The sequence below is a fragment of the Sus scrofa genome, chromosome 1, assembly GCF_000003025.6.
Source record: "Sus scrofa isolate TJ Tabasco breed Duroc chromosome 1, Sscrofa11.1, whole genome shotgun sequence".
NCBI classification, from domain to species: Eukaryota; Metazoa; Chordata; class Mammalia; order Artiodactyla; family Suidae; genus Sus; species Sus scrofa.
In genome coordinates this window covers 75,710,771-75,730,028 of record NC_010443.5, presented here as the reverse complement: position 1 = coordinate 75,730,028, position 19,258 = coordinate 75,710,771, and the positions used below count along the sequence as shown (strand labels likewise).

At 39.0% G+C, this 19,258-nt stretch overlaps 1 protein-coding gene across 5 annotated transcripts in view; it reads right to left on the bottom strand.

Annotated features, from left to right (window-relative positions):
• FIG4 (FIG4 phosphoinositide 5-phosphatase) overlaps positions 1 to 19,258 on the bottom strand; it is a 152,871-nt gene that overhangs the window by 116,993 nt on the left and 16,620 nt on the right. For 3 of the 5 annotated variants that reach the window (XM_021068077.1, XM_021068153.1, NM_001243250.1), the window contains 3 exon segments: positions 11,855 to 11,953; positions 9,446 to 9,569; positions 2,237 to 2,393 (listed from right to left, as the gene is read on the bottom strand). In XM_021068077.1, the coding sequence (XP_020923736.1) occupies positions 2,237 to 2,393; positions 9,446 to 9,569; positions 11,855 to 11,953 (380 nt within the window). 5 annotated transcript variants of the gene reach the window in all.

Below are 19,258 nucleotides of genomic sequence, written 5' to 3'. Positions count from 1 at the left end.
ATAAGATAATTTCACTTTTTAAAGGTAGTCAAATCACTACATAGAACAACATAATTCGTTCTACTATTCTTGGCTGAGGAATCAAAGATGGGGCTTATAAATATAAACCTCTTCGATTTTTCCCATCCCTCGGATTCATATGCACTGGCCTGATACTTATTCATTCATTTATTGAAGTATAGTTGATTTATAATGTTTCAGGTGTACAGCAAAGTGATTTGGATATAAGGATATTCTTTTTCAGATTCTTTTCCATTATAGGTTATTACAAGATAGTAAATATGGTTACTTGTGCTATACAGTAGGTCCTTGTTGTTTTACCTATTTTATGTGTAGTAGCGGGGGTATCTATTATTTCCAAATTCCTTAACTTATCCCTCTTCTAACCCCCGCTTTCCTCTTCAGTAGCTATGTTTATTTTCTATGTCAGTGAGTTTATTTCTGTTTTGAAAATAAGTTCCTTTGTGTCTTTTTTAAAAAGATTCCTCTCTGATTCACTTCTAATCGACATCCTATGACTGCCTATAAACTACATGAGACAGAATTTTTTTTTCAGTTGTTTAAGACAAAAGTCCACTTTATCTGGTAAACTCACCCTTATCTGAAACAGATTATTTTTTTAATTACCCAACTCCAAGTAACATAGACAATGTCACAAAGGTCCAGAAAACCATTACCTAAGAGGGTCTTAAGCAAGAGAGCCACACCATCTTCAAATTTTGGTTCATGTATGTATCTAGAGCAACACTATACAAAGTACAGGGTGGTATGTGTGACTGGGTCATCTGCTACACAGTAGAAAACTGACAGAGCACTGTAAACCAGTTATAATGGAAAAAATAAAAATCATTATAAAAGAAAAAAGAAAGAAAAAAATACAGGGTGTAATTAAAACCTAAACTGTTATCTTTCCTAAAACTTATAAATATGACTTTGTTCCATTTTAACCTTTAATATTAAAATAAACCAATTCTAATTGTTTCTCTATCAACTTATTAATTTATTAGTAGCCTTTCCCCACATGCCCAAGGCTCCAATAATGTCCCCCCAAAACATTTTAAAGGTTTCAAATTCATAGAAAAAAAATCAGGGGGAAAAAAACAGTATAACAGTAGTATGCCCTTCACCTGAATTCACTGTTAAATTTTTCTCCTTAAACGTACACACATGATTCTCTCTCTTTAAATACACAAGTACATTTTCTTTTTCTTATTTATTTTATTTTATTTTTTTTGGCCACACCTGCAGCACGTGGAAGTTCCCAGGGCAGGGATCAAACCCCTGCCACAGCAGTAACCAAGCCACGGCAGTGATAACACTGGATCCCTAACTCGCTGCACTAGAAGGAACTCCTAACACTTTATTCTTTCTAAACCATTTACAGTAAATAGAAGACATGATGACACCTCACTCCTGGATATTTTAGTACTCATCTATTATGAACAAGGGCAATCTCCAAAGTAACCATAATATCACTACGCCCTCAAATTTAATATTGATCCAATATCATCTTACACAGCCCATAAACAAACTGTCCCAGTCAAGTTGTTTTAGTTCCGTATGTGTACACACGCATGCACGTGCATGTTTTAATCCAAGATTCAAAAGAAATTCAAGTGTTGCATTTTGTCATTTTGTCATGTTTGTTCTAAAATCTGCAACAACCCTCTTGCTCTTCCTGTATTGATGACCTTGACATTTTTGAAGAGTCCAGGCCAGCTGTCTCACAGAATGTCCCACAATATGGATTTGCCCGATTATTTCCTCATGCTTAGATTCAAGTTAAATATTTTTAGCAAGAAAACTACACAAGGAGCAGGTGTCCTTCCCACTGCTTCACATTCAGAGGCATATATATAATGTCAGTTTTGTCTCATTTTTAGTGATGCTAAGTTTGATCATTTGGTTAAGTATGTTTATTATTTATAAAGGAAAACATGACAAAGATATTCATGGAGTATGGTATTGTTGAGACTGAGCGAATATCTGTTCCTCAATAATAACCTCTCAACTAATGCTTTTAGCAGCCATTGTTGATTCTTGCCCAAATCAACTGTCATAATGGAATTTTTTAAACAGCCCTTGAACAAAAGCTGTAGCATTCTGAGCCAGTATTTTACATTTCCAATATTTTACATTTCTGACATATAAACCTTTCGACTGTATTTTGTTTTCTAATTGGTCTACCACACTTAAAAGAAAAAAAAAAAAGACAGCAGTTACCACCAGTACATACCTAGCTTCATCAGGATGAGTAATCCGTACAGAATCATTGGGTATATAGATCATATTTGTATCTTCAATCTTATATATTGCATGGCCTCCAATATCTGCCATCTTCCTCCTTTTGGTTATTAACACAATATAATAGCCTTCTAAAAATCTAACAAAACCTACAAAAAAAAATTAATACGTTTTCTCGGTGACATTTTTAGATACATATTTAAAAGGCAAAGATTTTGACATATTTCTTTCCTCCTTTATTATTTCTATCATTTATAGCCATACAATGTTCACCTGTCTTAGAATCATCCTCTAGAAATATCTACACTGACATTTATCTCACTTAAAAATTACTCTAAACAATTTTATTCCATCACTCCTTTACACTTAGTTTCATTCCAAACAGGATTGAGATGTTTTAAGCAAGAATGTATGTAAGATTCAGGGGAGTTGTTCAATGGATATAGAGTTTTAGTTCTGCAAAATGAAAAAGTTCTACAGAAATGCTGCACAACACGGTACATAGATTTAATACTACTGTATTGTACATCTAAGATGCTTTATTATAACTTTTATGTTTTTTACACATACCGAGGTAAAAAGTATGTAAAATAAAATTCTCAGAAACTTACAGCACTGAGATAACACGTCCTGTGAATTTCAGTGAAGTATAATGATTAAGCACCTCCTTGGATTTGTTTGATCATGGAACCTTTTCCCCATTAAAAAAAAAAAATTAACCAATGGATAAATATTCTAAGGAACATTAAATGTTGCTCAAAAGGAAGAACAAACATCATGGCCTTTTGATTACTAGTGGCAACACCCCCAACTTGGGCCAGCTTTTAAAAATAGGGATTTACACTAAGGAAACTGAGGTGTTCCATGACACCAATGGGCAACGACATGATTGGGCCTCAAAAAGAAACCTTGTCAAGATCCCATCGGTGAACATATGCTACAATCTTTCTCTTCATAGACCCGGTACCTCCACTTGTCTAGATCACATGGTAGGAAACACAGCCCTAGGTCTTACATTCAAAAGCTTCACTGGGAAGAAAACAGCTTTATCAAGCTCAATTCCACAATTCCTAGGGAAGGACTTGGATTGGCCCAATTTGGGTCAGGGACCCAACCCTGAACCAACAACTGTGGCCAAGGAATGGATTCACATTGCACTGGAAGTCATGCTCACAATGACTAGGTGACTTAGATGGGGTGCCAGTTCCCAGGAAAGTGGAAACGTTGAGCAAAGAAAACAATACATCCATTCAATAACATTTCCTTCCTGTAATTATTCATAAATATCACTTCTGATAGTTTTTTTACGACTATTGGAGTGGTATTAAGTTATATTGTATATCAAACCAATGAAATACACATGTTCTACACTGGTGATTAAAGAAAGACCATATGTGTTAATGTTCAGTGCACGAAGTTCTCAGCAACACACTAGTTACCATCCAGTCTTGGTTAAAATTTTTCTAGCTCCCAGAACTTTTGCTTTGGAAGTTAAAACTAACTCTCCTTTTTTTTGGGAGGAGAGGGAGAGGGACACTTCTGAAATGGTTACGTGAGGAGCTCAGCAGGCAGACCCTCTCCCCAGTGAACAACCATGCTGGAGGTAATTATAAAAACAAAGCACAAAATTAAAAGTTTCCAGAAGTTCTCTTAATGGCGTCCAGCAAATGGAGAAACATTCATTCAAGAAAATCCACTAGAAATTGCAAAGAACAACTCCATGGCATCTTAACCATAACTTGCTTCCCTTCCATACCCCTCTCCCAATTCAGTGTGACAGAATATCCACCTGGGCAGGTGCCAACAGAAAGACAGCACTCCCTCCTCTCTCCCCAGCTCTCAGTCTAAGGTCATGGTTCCTGCTCAGGAGGGGCCGGCCACCAGCATTTCTCATCCCTGTCAGCTCTGTGTTGCAGAAGCTCTATTCCAGGCAAGACATCTGAAATTAGGGGCTCCTTTCTTCTACTAGCTCTTCCTCATGGATCCCATCACCCCAGCTTACTCAGAATGTGGGTCAGATACAGTCACGTACAGCTGACTTCCTACCAGAAACAATGGAGGCCAAAAAGCTGTGGGACAACATATTCAAGGCACTGAAATAAAAAAGAACCAAGGTTCTTACACAGAGCATAACTATTTTCCAAAACTAACTTTCTTGTGTGCACACATGAGTACACCCACTGAGCCTCTCTCTTGGTGTTATATTCTATTAGTCTGAGCTACAATCTTGATGCTATACATTTTTACTCTAGAATTGGTAAATACCCATTATCTGTGCTTTGTTATTTTCAGCTGACCAAAAAAAAAAAAAAAAAAGGGAAATTAGTAATTGAATATACTGACATAAATGAGCCAAAATATATAAGAAAAAGATACCTCAAGGATTTTATGAACTAGGCTACTGCTATTAAAACAATGAAAAATACTTGTACTTTTGATATCCACAAAGCACTTTAAAAAAAATGTTTATTTACACTTCTCCCTACATTCCCTTTGGAGACTAGCCAAAAATTCCCTGACTAAAGCTCAAGGATATAAGATAGGAAGGGAGAAAAGCTAATGCCAATCTCATTAAAAGTAAGTTAGGAAGTAGTTACCCTTTTAGAAGGCTAAAACCTAAACAAGTCAGAATCTTAGAAACAGGATAAAAACACCCAAAAAAAGAATCTAATTAGGTTTAAGTAATAAATATTTCCAAGATAAGTTTCCCTTTTACTCTTGCTATATTTTTACACCAAAAAACACCTCTTTGTAATAATCTCTCAATCTGCATTCCAATTAAATTTAAATTTATGTTTTTAGTCTTTTATTCATCCTACATGTCCCTTTATAATTTCAATAAAGTAAATATACTGCACAAAACAATCTTTTTTACTGGCATAAATGCTTTCAGCATACTCTACCTGAGATTATTTTCCTTTTCCTTTTTACTACCAGTTGGAAACATCATTCTCCTTTTTAAAAGGTTCCCATCAAATATTGCCAACAATTAAAAGGCTTCAGTTTGGCACAGACCTCTGTCAACAGTCAGCTGATTCATCATTTTAACATACTGAGAACCAGAACAATTTTTTTCATCTATGTACTTCTGGTCCTAGACCAATTTCCCTGAGTACTTTCCAGAAGCCAAGGTAATAGTCATCATGCAACAGTGATCTCTCCTTCTCCAAGTGGAGAAAGCTGTGCCATTTGAGATGGACACTAAGTAAATTAAAAGGAAAAATGTAAGAGGATGGCGTGGTGGTGGCTGGAGAGGACCCCACAAGCCCACCAACAGGGACGAAGGCAGCATCTTGTTGCAGGGTGAGGTGGTCACCAGGTCAACTAATCACTATCTTGAAAGCCTTCAGAGAGAACAGCACTCTGGCAGAGAAGTATCAAAAATCACAAGGGACCAAAGTGACTCTCTAACACCAAAGCTATTGCTCCCTTACTAGTCTGAGGCTCAGACTTCGTTATTATCATTTTCCTCATTATCTTGGATCTGCCATCTACTTCTAAAGGTCTTGCTTTCAAGCCCATCACTTAAGTCTTATTCCACCATTCCCCTTTAATGTACCAGCAGCTTATATGAGTATCTTCTGACACATGCAGAAAAAGGACACAGACCTGAGGCTATGTATCAAAAGGGGCTGGATGGTCACAGAGCCAAGAGTAGTAAAGAAGACAGGCTACCAGTCACTGACTCCATCCATGGGCCCCAGGACCAGATGAAACAACTTGGTGAGGGATGTTCATGATCCCATCCAGTGGTTTCCCAAACCTCCTTCTGGCTGCCAAGTAAGAATGGAACAGGTCAGAAATGGGCAAGGTAGCAAGAGAACTGGATCAATCCACATCTAGGGACCAGTGATAGACCATAAGCTTTCAGTACCAGCCCATGAAAAGACAAGTAAACAAACTGAAGGTAAGTCTGGAGCAACTTGAGCTTCCCACAACATCTGAGCTCATGATCAACAAACTTGCCTTGAACAGGGCATCGACTAGTTTGGGTATCAGTGAACTTGTGTGATGTCATATGTGGTCCAAGCTGCAGACAAGTTATACACAGTAGGATCTGGTCCTTTGTTACAGAGAGTTGATAGGCACTGCTCTAGATTCTCATAGACTGTATTAACTAACAGTCCAAAACATCCTAGCAAAAGTATTATTCACAAATTAGACATGCTGAAAAAGAGAAAACATTTTAGTCATCACAGACAACCATTCTAGTCCTTTCACATATGTATTATTTTGACAACCAGACTATGATTTTTCAAAGACAAGCATTCCGTGTTTCGTTATTTCAGGAGCTCTCTTTATGCCTAAGGCAGCACCAGACAAAGCATATTTATACAGACTCCCTATTTACTCTTCAAAGATTCCAAGCTTTATTTACACGGTTGAACTAGAATACACAGAGTGCATTTCCATGAAAATAATAACTGCTTACTTTTAGTACATTACTGTGTCACTCTACTAGTAGGTCAGCCTTTTAGAGACTTCACAATCCAAGGACAGTCTCAAAGAGGCCTCTAACTGCGAGAGAAACCATACCACAACACCTAAGAATGTCACCTAAGAGAAACATGGACACACCTTAGCCCTGACACAACGTTTATTAATACTTGTGTTAAAAAAAATGAGTATTTGGTTATACTACTTAGATATTGATTGATTAAAATAAAGCTTTGGTTTTACAAGCTTAGTTATCAATAGATTTAAAATAAGGCAAGGAATAGTGCTAAAAGCAAATATGCCCAGAACCATGAAGAATGAATGAAGTACCACAAAAACAAGACAGTATAGCATCCAAAGTCCAGTTAATGTAAAGGCCAACTGCCCAGTACAATTCCAGAACACCAAAGGGCAGCTAATTTTCTTATTTCTTTTTAGGACCACACCTGTGACATAGGGAAGTTCCTGGGCTAGGGGTTGAATCAGAGCTGCAGCCTACACCACAGCCATAGCAACGCCAGATCCAAGCAGCATTCTGCGACCTGTGCTGCAGCCTGTGGCAATGCCAGATCCTTAATTCTCTGAGCAAAGCCAGCGATCAAACCCACATCCTCACAGACACTGCGTTAGGTTCTTAACCCACTGAGCCACAGTGGCAACTCCAAGGGCAGCTATTTTTAAACACACTTCAGTAATTGATCTTTATTTCATTATAGAAAATCATCAAGGAAAGTTCCATTTTAAATAATTAACCCTGGCTAATGAGGCATTCACTATTACATACACCTTGGGAAATTTCCATTAAAAAAAAACTGTTATAAAGTTATCAGCATTTAAATGAATAAGTTTAACCTATTAAGTAACTAATTAAGCCTACTGTATTTAAGACATATTTTATTTCTATTTTTTCTTTGATTTAAAATGTAAGTAACACATGTAGTGGAACTTAACACACATGGATTTGTCTGGGATTTAAACACATGAACTCAGGTAACAGACATTGACTTTATACAGACATCCACACACACTTCTCCATCAAACATGAACTCTAAGGGATTCATCAAGACTGAGCAGAAGGTACAGAGAAGGAGCTGGTCCTACGGAGAAGAAACTAATCACACCGACCACTCCTGACCTTCCCTGGCAGCCGTCTAGGACACAAAATGGACTTAAAGGGACTATGCATGAAGGGATATATGACAGCACACCTAAAAAAAAACACTCCGAGAAAAACAAACTTCAAATATGGGAGGACAGGTACAATCAAAATCTCAGCCTATACAGAGTCACCAAATAGAACATGCTGACCAGAAAAATGAACGTAAGAATTTGAAACTATACTGCATGGTCCAGGCCAATCTACAGACACCCATCACTCAGTCAATATTGTGTATAGTCCAGTAGATTTAAGAAGCAGAGAGACAATCTTGTAAGTGTTTAAAAAAAAAAAAAATAGATGTGAAATAGGCTCTTCCAACAGGAAGCTGAGATACAGCTGCCCTGTGTGGCCTCCAAGGCCCCAGGTAATCTAGCTTCACACAACTACTTGCCAGCATTCCAGGACCCATGGGCAGCTGCGTACCCTTGCCTCTGCTGTCACCCCTACTGGAGCTCTCTCCTCCCTTCCCTACATCCATCCCAGTCTTGCTCCTCCTCCAGGGTCCAGCCTGAGTCTCATCTTCTCTAGGAAATCCTTCCTGACCACTCCAGGTTCACATAACGTACCCGCAAATATAATCTCCAATACCACTTAACTTTCACCACAGTTGGCTCTTAATCACAATCCTGGAGTTGTTTCAAGTGCAGTGGGTTTTGTTTCCTGTCCTCCTCCACCATCCTAAGACTTCCCAGGGCAAATCCACGCTAGAGCAAGGATAGGTTTACTGACCCACTGCTGCCAGAGACAACACACCAGAGGAACTGTGGGGCATCTCACAAATGCCCCATAGGCTGAACCACAGACTCCTTCAAGGCCAAGGCCATTTCTTTATTTGTTCATGAATAAATAAAGGCATTATTATAGGATTCAGGGGAGAGATTAGGTAAAATTTAAACAAAGAGGCTCAAACCAAAGCCAGACTGTTTGTAAGAGATACACATCAAGCCTGGACCGTGAAGCAGACTCAGGGTCTCGTTTCCTTGAAAGCAATATAGTTAGCAGAGCCATGGGCTGCCGAGGCCAAAAACCTCTTATCCGGAGCTCTGCATCTGAGCTGTCAATCGAGGCTGCTTCTCTGTGTCAAAATGGCTTAGATCATCCAGGCAGGATGTTTTCTCTTACTGACATCATTTTAAAGAGCAAAGTTTCTGATCATCTGTGATTTTTTAGAGAACAAAATTTCTCGGTGAGTAAGAAAGTAGCTGTCATTCAAAGAAGGGGGGTATGACACTTCATGCTACATCACATCCTTGGGAGAAATTCCTCTTAATTTAAAAGCTGGTTTTACCTGTATCTGGTTTTCCAGCTGCTGTGTACCGTCTGAGCCAATTTTCACTTTTTCATTCCTAAACAAGCCAGACTCCTTACAGGTCCAAACCATCACTTTGTTCGTACCCCATATGAAATTGAGTACTGTCCTGAGCATGTATCAGATGCCATATAAAAGGTGTTAGATATCCGATTGATAGAAATTTTCAACAACCAAAGCCACAGAGGATGGGTCATACTTATAAAGCTATATAAATATAAGCCTTGCAAACTATCTTTAAGCCATCTAGGTAGAAAAAAAAAAGGGAGGTAGTAAGAGGGAGGCACGTTTCTTACCTACAACACCAAAAGCTGAAACAGCTCGAAATAACCCAGAGGATCCTTTCTGTCCCATCTTTGTCCTATTTCCTAGATCCAAGCGGCCAAGAAGTTCTCGCACTTCTTGTTGCGTATAGACATGCTAAAAACAAGCAGATTTAATCTGTAAGGTTTTGCTCCCTTTTTAGATTCATTATTTACCCCTGAAAATTAAAAGCTAATTATGAGAATCATTAGTTATTTCACAGAAGTATATGAGAATGCAGGACTAAGCTGCATTTTTTTTTTTTTCCAGAGACACAGGTGCCACATACAGAAGTTCCCAGGCTAGGGGTTGAATCAGAGCTGTAGTTGCTGGCCTGCGCCACAGTCACAGCCACACGGGATCCAAGCTCCATCTGTGACCAATACCACAGCTCATGGCAATTCTGTATCCTTAACCCACTGAGCGAGGCCAGGGATCAAACCTGCATCCTCAAGGATACTAGTCAGGTTCATTTCCGCTGAGTCCCAACGGGAACTCCTAAGCTACAATTTTTAAAAGCCAACAAATTTTTTTTTTTAACATTGTAACTTTAGGATGTTCACTGGATCACATGGTGCTGTACTAAAAAAGTTGATCAAAACCTTATCTTCTGAACCAGAGATTGCAAGATGTAAGGGATCCACAAATTTCGACAAATCTATAAACCCCTTAAACTTGTATGCAAAGTTTTGGTTGTATGTGCATATGTGCATTTTTATGAGAGGGCCCATAGCTCTTCTTAGATTCTCAAAGAGATCCCTGATCAACCACTCCTACCCCCAAATAAAGCCAAGAATCATTACATTATATTAATAAAAACTCCACATGAGGGAATTATATCCAATTTTTTAGGATAGAACATGATGGAAGATAATATGAGAAAAGGAACTCTGTGTGTATGTGTGTGTGTGTGTGTGTGTGTATCTGGGTCACTCTGCTGTACAGCAGAAATTGACATGACATTGCAAATCAACTATACTTTAATTAAAAAAAAAAAAAAACACCTCCCAGATGGTGTGTGTGTTGGGTGAATCGCAACACCAGGAGTTAAGTCATGAAATATAATTTATCTAAAATTATTATAACACAGAAAATAGTTTTACAAAGAATTTAGTGAAAATGGGTGCCTAACTGTAGCCACTGATGTATTTGAAAAGCCAGGAATGTACATGAATTCAGAAATAGAGACAGGAACTTCAAAAGAATGGGTTAGTGAGGTTCTCTCTTTTCAGAGTCAAAATTAACTGATCGATTCCACCATACTGCATTTCTCTCTTAACTAAAAGCCTCATTTCTTGTGCCTCCTGATTGAAGTCTCTGTATTCCCAACTCTAGATAATATAACATCTGCATAAGAATAGCTTAATGCTTCTCCAGCATGTCGTCAGAAGAGACCCTACTAGTCATTTCTGGCAGTGTAACAAAACGTCTGCAGTACAGAAGTCCTTTTAACTTCATGTAGATAATAAATAATCTAATAAATAATAATAAATAATCTCTAATAATAATAAATGATAAAAAGTAAATAATCTCTTTGGTGGACACAATATTAAGAGTTAAACTGAATCTTTAAAATGGAGCCCCTTTAAGAAAATATATTCATTATCTAATCTTAAGAGTTGCTTTGGGGAGTTCCCATCGTGGCGCAGTGGTTAACGAATCCGACTAGGAACCATGAGGTTGCGGGTTCGGTCCCTGCCCTTGCTCAGTGGGTTAACGATCCGGCGTTGCCGTGAGCGGTGGTGTAGGTTGCAGACGAGGCTCGGATCCCACGTTGCTGTGGCTCTGGCATAGGCCAGTGGCTACAGCCCCGATTTGACCCTTAGCCTGGGAACCTCCATATACCACGGCAGCGGCCCAAGAAATAGCAAAAAAGACAAAAAAAAAAAAAGAGTTGCTTTGTCAAATACATAAAAGTGAGGGGCAGAGTTTAATTCTGGCATACTTTTCCACGTCAGTAATTTCGAGAAACCAGACTAGAGATTCAAATTATAGCTAACCATGAAAAATAATTTTAATTTTTAGGTGCATAATCAAAAAAAATCATTATCACTATGGGAGTTCCCATCATGGCTCAGTGGTTAACAAACCCAACTAGGATCCATGAGGATGCAGGTTCGATCCCTGGCCTTGCTCAGTGGGTTAAGGATTGGGCGTTGCCCTGAGCTGTGGTGTAGGTTGCAGGTGCAGCTCGAATCCTGCGTTGCTGTGGCTGTGGTGTAGGCCAGCAGCTGTAGCTATGATTTGACCCCTAGCCTGGGAACTTCCATATGCTGCGGGTGTGGCCCTGAAAAGACTAAAGACAAAAAAAAACAAAACATCACTAGAAGCTGTAAGGATATTTCATACCTTTCAACAAGTACCAAAGTTTCTGTTAGTATTCAGGTTTGCAAGATACTTACCCTATCATCAATTATGACCAAATCTTTTGGTTCTGTTCTATCAATTTTCAAAACACGGTATTTTGTTTCTGCATGATTGCTCCCAACTAGAAAGTATCTCTATAAATAAAAAAGAAATGTCATTAGCTTTTTAAGGAAGTTTGCCTTGTACACATTTTATAATCACTTAGGTTTTTAAAGTTAAATACATTAATAAAATTGTGCTACTTCTTAAAAAAGTATTTGTGGTAAGTATAACTGGCAGGATAAGAAAGGCTGATTCTAAAAGGTCAAGGCTGATTCTAAAAGGTCAATTTTTAAATTGAAATATTCGTAGTGGTGTCGTGATAAGGATCAGTCTGATATTTAAAATGTACCCAGTAACCAGGTCAGATGAATTTAATTATATTATATAGAGATTAACCTAACTGACTGGAGATTGATGTTTAAACTTTGCCAGGAAGCAGTGGCTCTGTTAAGAATTAAAAAGCTCAACATATAATTAGCAATGTTTAGACAATTACAGCTATTAAAATACTGATATTTTATCAAGCGAATCCATGTAAGTTTTCTGTAGAAGTCTAAAAATGAGTTTAATATAGCAACTATAAAAACTCACCCAAAGTCCTATAAAAGACTAAAATGAGTAGACTTTCCCAAAAGGCTTTTTATAGATAAGCTACAGGAAATAATTAATATTCTTTCTTTTTTGCAACACTTCCTTAGAGCAGAATACCTGAACATATTAGTCTTCTTAAATGAATACTGAAAATAAAATGAATAACAAAACTGCAGAATAATCATCCGAAGTTCAAAGAAAATGCCTTTAAGAAAACCTAAACAAGATGAATAATTTTTAAATTGTATTTTAAGAAATAAGTAAAACTCTGCTAGGAAAAATAAATTATTTAAAGATATTCTGCTTCAAACATAGCCTTTAAGTTGCACTGCTGGAGTTCTCATTGTGGCTTAACGGGTTATGAACCCAACTAGTATCCATGAAGATGCAGGTTTGATCCCTGGATTCACTTAGTGGTTCAGGACCTGGCATTGCCATGAGCGGCATAGGTTGTAGACACAGCTCAGATCCTGTGTTGCTGTGGTGTAGGCTGGCTGCTGCAGCTCCAATTGGACCCCTAGCATGAGCACTTCTGTGTGCCAAAGGTTCAGCCCTAAAAAAAAACAAAAAAAAATGTGGCACTGTTTTTTTTTGTTGTTGTTGTTGCTGTTGTTTTTAGGGCCACACAGGCATCGTATTGAAGTTCCCAGGCTAGGGGTCAAATTGGAGCTGCAGCTGAGGCCTACACCACAGCCACAGCCACACTGGATCCAAGCTCCATCTGTGACCTACACCTCAGCTTGTGGCAATGCCAGACCCTTGACCTACTGAGTGAGGCCAGGGATCAAACCCATATTCTCATGGATGCTATGTCAGGTTCTTAACCTGCTGAGCCACAACAGGAACTCCAAGGTGGCACTTTTTCAACACTGCAAAAATTGAGAACACACTGCCACTATCAAATGGCATCTTATCATCTCATTGGTCACATGAGGTACAGACACACAAAGCAATTAAATAAAAAATAAGATTCTCTAGATTAATGGCCAAATCGAAGTATGTAGACCATTGCAATTCAGAGCAGGAAAGATTAATGCTGGGAACTACAGATGCAGAAAATGTCAGAGGAGTTAGAACTTGAACTGAACCTTAAAGGATGAGTAAGATTTTAAAAGATTTACAACAGAAGAGATAGGCAACAGAAGTATATACTATATTATGTACATAAATAAAACAGAAGATGAGCACTTGGTTATATTGTTTTAATGCTAAATATATAGAAAGAGATGGGTATTTTTCAATTATTAAGTATATATATGTTTAGAAAGGTCTGATATAGACTTTCAGATTGAAGAGAACAAAACTACAGGTTAAAAGATGGGGAGTTTTCTTGTGTAATGGCATAGGGATCCAGTATTGCCACTGCAGTGGTTTGGGTCCAATCCCTGGCTCAGTAACTTCCACATGTCCTGGGCAAGGCCAAAAAAAAAAAAAAAAAAAAAAAGATGGGTTAGCACAGACTTTAGTGGAAAGCTAACCACAATACCGAATCCCTCATTCCCTAGGGAGAGGTAGAGTCTGGATGGCAGTAACAGTTATAGTGAGGCAGAAATAGGGCAATTATAATAAAAATTAGTCAACTAGCCTGAGACATCCAATGACCAGGACTTGATACACTGGGGGAGCAGCTAGAAAGGGAGGGAGAAGTTCAAGGTTCTCAGTCTGGCCTTGGCCAAGTCTTCCCTGAGACCCTTCCCACCACTGAGAGGAGAGGGGGGGGGTCACCAGTCTAATAAAACCAATCTCAGAAGAATGGTTGGTAAACTATAGATGTTTGTTAGCAGAAAAGGGAGCCACCTTCTTGAGGACTTGAGGAAAAACAGCTCCCACGAAAGGAAATAGCAAGTGCAAAGACCTGAAAGAGGATAAAACTTGGCCAGTTAGAGGAACAAGATTAACCAAGAAAATGCTCATAAAACACCTAACACAGTAAAGAGTGTTCAACACGAAGAAGGCACTCAATGTGTGTTACTTCCTTTTCTCTCCCTTACTTTTTAAGATGTTCAGGAAGTCTATGCCATTGTATTTGAGAAAAAGACCAAAAAAAAAAAAAAAAAGATGAAGAAAGAGGTAGCCCAGACTAATAAAAGCATGTGCAGGATCAGAATGGAACCAGAGTGGGAAAGTGCACAAATCTATTAGTACTCAGTCTTCCCCCTCAGGAGAGAAGATGCAAATAATCCGCCATGAGTAGAGTGCTGTAGCAGAGGTCTAAACAGGATGCAAGGACAACACAGGAAAGGCGTTTAACTCATTTGGGGAGGGACAAAACAAGTTCTCCAGAGAGGCTTGTGCTGTCCTGACGCCGAGTTTAGCCTTGAAGAACCTCTAGACAGGACCCAATGTACTGAACCAGTGGCAAGTGACACCCAGCCCCTCCACCTGCCTCCACCAGAACACTTGTGCTTGTATCTGAATTTAGCCCTTTCTTCTGAGGGCCTTCTTTAGATTTGTTTGGGGCATGTCTACCCCCTTTGCCTAATTATACGCAGCTCAGGAGACTGGGGCTAACACTCTAACCTCTGTGGTTTTAAATTCTAGTCTAGTAGCACAACCTGGTTCCATAGGCACTGGGTAAATGCTAGGTCAAAGAACAACCACTCACCACAGACTAGTTATTTAACCTGCTGGGTGACTTCCTACAATGTTGACCCTATCCCATCTTTCTCGGTTAAGTACACAGAGAGGCAGCCCTTTGAAATCAACTAGTCAGTAAGGAAGTACATCACAGCTTTAAAAATTCCTGAGGGAAATTCCTAGCATTTCAGTAGCTCCTAGGAAATCGAAAGATGAACCGCAGGAGGACAATGATTTGACGGTTTGTAATACAAAGACAGATATAATCCTTGGGATGCAAGAATCCTGCAAGTGTTCTGCGCAGAGAAGAGCGACCTCTAGTGGAACCAGTTACGTGGGCAAGAAAACCACAGCTCTCCGCTGTGCACAGAATCACTCTCCTGCACTGCCCTCTGGTGGGCAGTTCATCAAACAGTTTCTCCAGTTTTTAAGATGTAACTTCCAGAAAGGCCTCATTTCTGCTTGGTTTTATTTCCTTCTTGTTAAATAAATCAATTCTATATCTACGTATATCCTTAGGCTTTATTGTGTCTTAATATTATGTTTTGAAATGAGTTGGAAGCATTTCTGGACTTACAAATTGCACTGAAATATCTTTTCCTTAAATTCTTCTCTACTGATTTTTTCTAATTTTTTATTTTGAAAAAATCTTAAACCTACAGTAAAAGAAATGTATATATGTGTGACTGGGTCACTTTGCTGTACAGTAGAAAACTGACAGAACACTATAAACCAGCTATAATGGAAAAAATAAAAATCATTAAAAATAAATAAAACCTACAGTAAAATGAACAGAATAGTACAATGAAAACCCATATTTCACTTACTGAGATTCACCAACTGTTAACACTTTGCTACATTTGTTTTCTCCCTCCTTCCTTCCCAATAAACTTTTTTTCTCCTGAACCATGTGAAAACTAGTTGCAAGTATCATAACACATCATCCCTAAAAACTACAACTTGATAACTGGTTTAAAAAAAAAATGGAATCCAATCAAGGATTGGATTTGGTTATTATGTCTTTTTGAGTATTTTTAATCTAGAACAATCCTCCTGTCTCTGCTTTCAAAGTCTTTGTCTTTCAGGGCATTTTTAAAGAGTCCACATTTTTAACACCAATTTTCCTATTGACCATCATTCATCTGAATGTTTACCAGTGAGTGTCTCACATGAGCCAGGCACTGGGCTAGATACCTAAAGGCAAAGGTAAACTGAAGATATATTTGGGGCCCATAACTTGCTGATGGATTCTATTGGGAGAAAAAAAAAGGAGTAACTGATCCAGTTACTTTTGCTTGAGCAACTAGCATGATGGTGGTGCCACTTACTGATGCAGAGTTGTCTAGAGAAGAAACGGGGTTGAAGCAAAACCACGAGTTCTGTTTACAACATTCCCTGAGTGCTCAAGTAGGATCTGAGTCTGGAGCTTAGAGCAGAGATCTCAGAGCGTGTCATCAGCACATAAATGACATTTAAAGTGAAATCAGGAGTTCCGTCGTGGCGCAGTGGTTAAGGAATCTGACTAGGAACCATGAGGTTTCGGGTTCCGTCCCTGCCCTTGCTCAGTGGTGTAGGTTGCAGACGCAGCTTGGATCATGCGTTTCTGTGGCTCTGGCGTAGGCCAGTGGCTACAGCTCCGATTCGACCCCTAGCTTGGGAACCTCCATATGCCACGGGAGCGGCCCAAAGAAATAGCAAAAAGAAAATATAAATAAATAAATAAATAAATAAAATAAAGTGAAATCAAGGGACAGGATTAACCTACTAGGGAGAGTGAAGATAAAGAAAGAGCCCCCCCTCCAAAAAAAAAAAAATGAGCCTGAGGCACTCTAAGTAAAATTATTTACAGGCTGAATATGGAGAAGGAACCTGCTGGGAAGACTGAGAAGGGCCAATGATTAGGAAAAACCTCAGGACAGCTGGAGCCTTCAAAGCAAAGGGAGGAGATGACCTGGAAAAGAAGGGAGCAGTCACAGCCACTTCGACTGCTGCTGAGAGGCTGAGAAAGATGAGGACTCAAAAGGGCCCCAGGGTCTGATGACAGGAGCCTGTGAGTGGTCTTTCCAGGGCTGTCTCAGTGATGAAGTGGGGGGAAAACTCACAGCAGAGCTGGGTGAAGAGCAAATGGGTCATCTGGGAAAAGACATAGGAGTGAACATCTCTGTTCCTGTCAAACGCCTTACTAAAACCAAGGCAAAGTTTTTTATGTTCCTTTTTTTTTTTTTTTTTTCAGACATAAGCGCCAGGGGCAAGAGAAAGAACGAAGTAGATGGAAAAAAAAAAAAAAAAATCACTTGAAACTGCAAAGCATGGCCAAGAAAGCAGTGAGAAGTCAAGAAGCAATCCAATTTACACTACAAAACCTCCAAAGACATGGAAATTTGTGGCACCTCTTATCTCTGGAGGTAGGAGTGTAAAATTTCAGAAAACTAAAGATAAAAAAGGAGCCAGCACAAGCTTCTAAAGGGGGGGGGAAGGCTTCAAGAATAGCATTGCTATCAAAATTTATACTTTGAAAAGCTGAGGGTTTCCAAATGAGACAGGTTGGGGGAATGCACTGAGGGTCTGAGATGGATTGTGACGATGGTTGTACAACTATAAATGTAATAAAATTCATTGGGAAATAAATACAAAATTTCTACAGACAAAAAAAAAAAAAAAAAAAAAAGTGGCATTAACACTGGAATTCTCCTGAGCAACCCCAAAGATGGAAGACAGGGACATGATGCCTTCAAATTTTTAAGGGAAAATTAATTTCAATCTTTAATTCAACATTAAACCTGTCAGTCAAACCCAAGGATAGAATAAGGACATTTTCAAACATGCATGGGCTCAAAAAAATTCCTGTCCATGAAAACCCTTTCTCATGAAGTAACTGAAGGAGATGCTCCACCAAAACAAGGGCCTAAGTCAACAAAGAGAAAGACACAGGATCTGGAAAAATGAGAGGCTACAGGAGCAACTGTCCAGATCTGGGCCACTGCTTCGAGAAAATGAAGCCAATACGAATACCGAACATGTGAGCATGTGCTGAGACCTAATATCTGGAAAGTTGGGTTAAATTCATTCTAAGTTCTTAATAACAACTAGGGATTATAGAAAGAAGAAAAGGTCATCTCAAGTACTGGTCATCTGAAGTTCAAATGGAGACGGTGAAAAGAGAGGTAAATAGAACGCCCAAAAGCAACAGGGAAGGAAAGTGGACAGTAATTGGAATGTACTGGACCTCCATAAATCAGGAAGCCATCAGGTAGACTGCATGAATGCACATGTATAGGATGCTGGGATGAATCAACACTGCTGGGAGAACAGCTAGCTCGTTCTCTGTGTTAGCAGATATGTTGGGAGGTAGGGGTTGGCAAGAATTGGGGTGGGTAATTAGGATACACAAAAAAAGCTACATTGAAATGCCCATGGATGTTCCCTTGTGGTGCAGTGGGTTAAGGATCCAGCATTGTCACTGAAGCAGCTTGGGTCACTGTTGTGGCGCGGGTTCAAACCCTGGCCCAGGAACTTCCACATGCCACAGGCGTGGCCAAAAAATTAAATTAACATGTCCATAAAGATAGAAGATGATCTAAGCTGGCTCTCCTGAAAGTATCAAGAAAAAGCTTAAAATTTTAATATGTAACTTTAACAATGGTGGCTTGATTTAAGGATGAATGTGTTTGTAAAATAATATACACGAACTCCAAGTAGAATACAATAGGTAATCCATTTAACAGGAAATTCAGTATCTACTAACATTATCATCTCCTTTTATAATGACAGGCTAATTAATCACTCACTTTTCAGCTGAGAAGAAAAAATCAGCTTTCATGAAAGCAGAGAAATTTTAGCTTGACAGCTTCAATTAATGATAAACTTCACTTGAACTTTCAGAATAATGCTATCATTTTTAAAGATCATCATCAAGTGACTTCTCACAATCTTTAATAGTCTTGCAGGCCTGCCACCTGACTGATTCCAGCAATCCCACAACAAGTAACACAGACCAGAGAGGGAAAGGAGGCTCCCACAGTCACAGGGACATCTCCAAGTTCACTCTTCACAGCTTCAGGGCTTTACTGATGGGGAAGCATCAAAGCCCCTCGAGAAACAAGTGGAAACTTTGTCACCTCCAACCACATCTTCTAAATTGGTTATCGTCACTGTAATTCTTTCTCCCACTTTCTATCATCTGGTTCTCAGCTCCAACCCCTTAGTGAACCACATCTTATGTTGTCCTC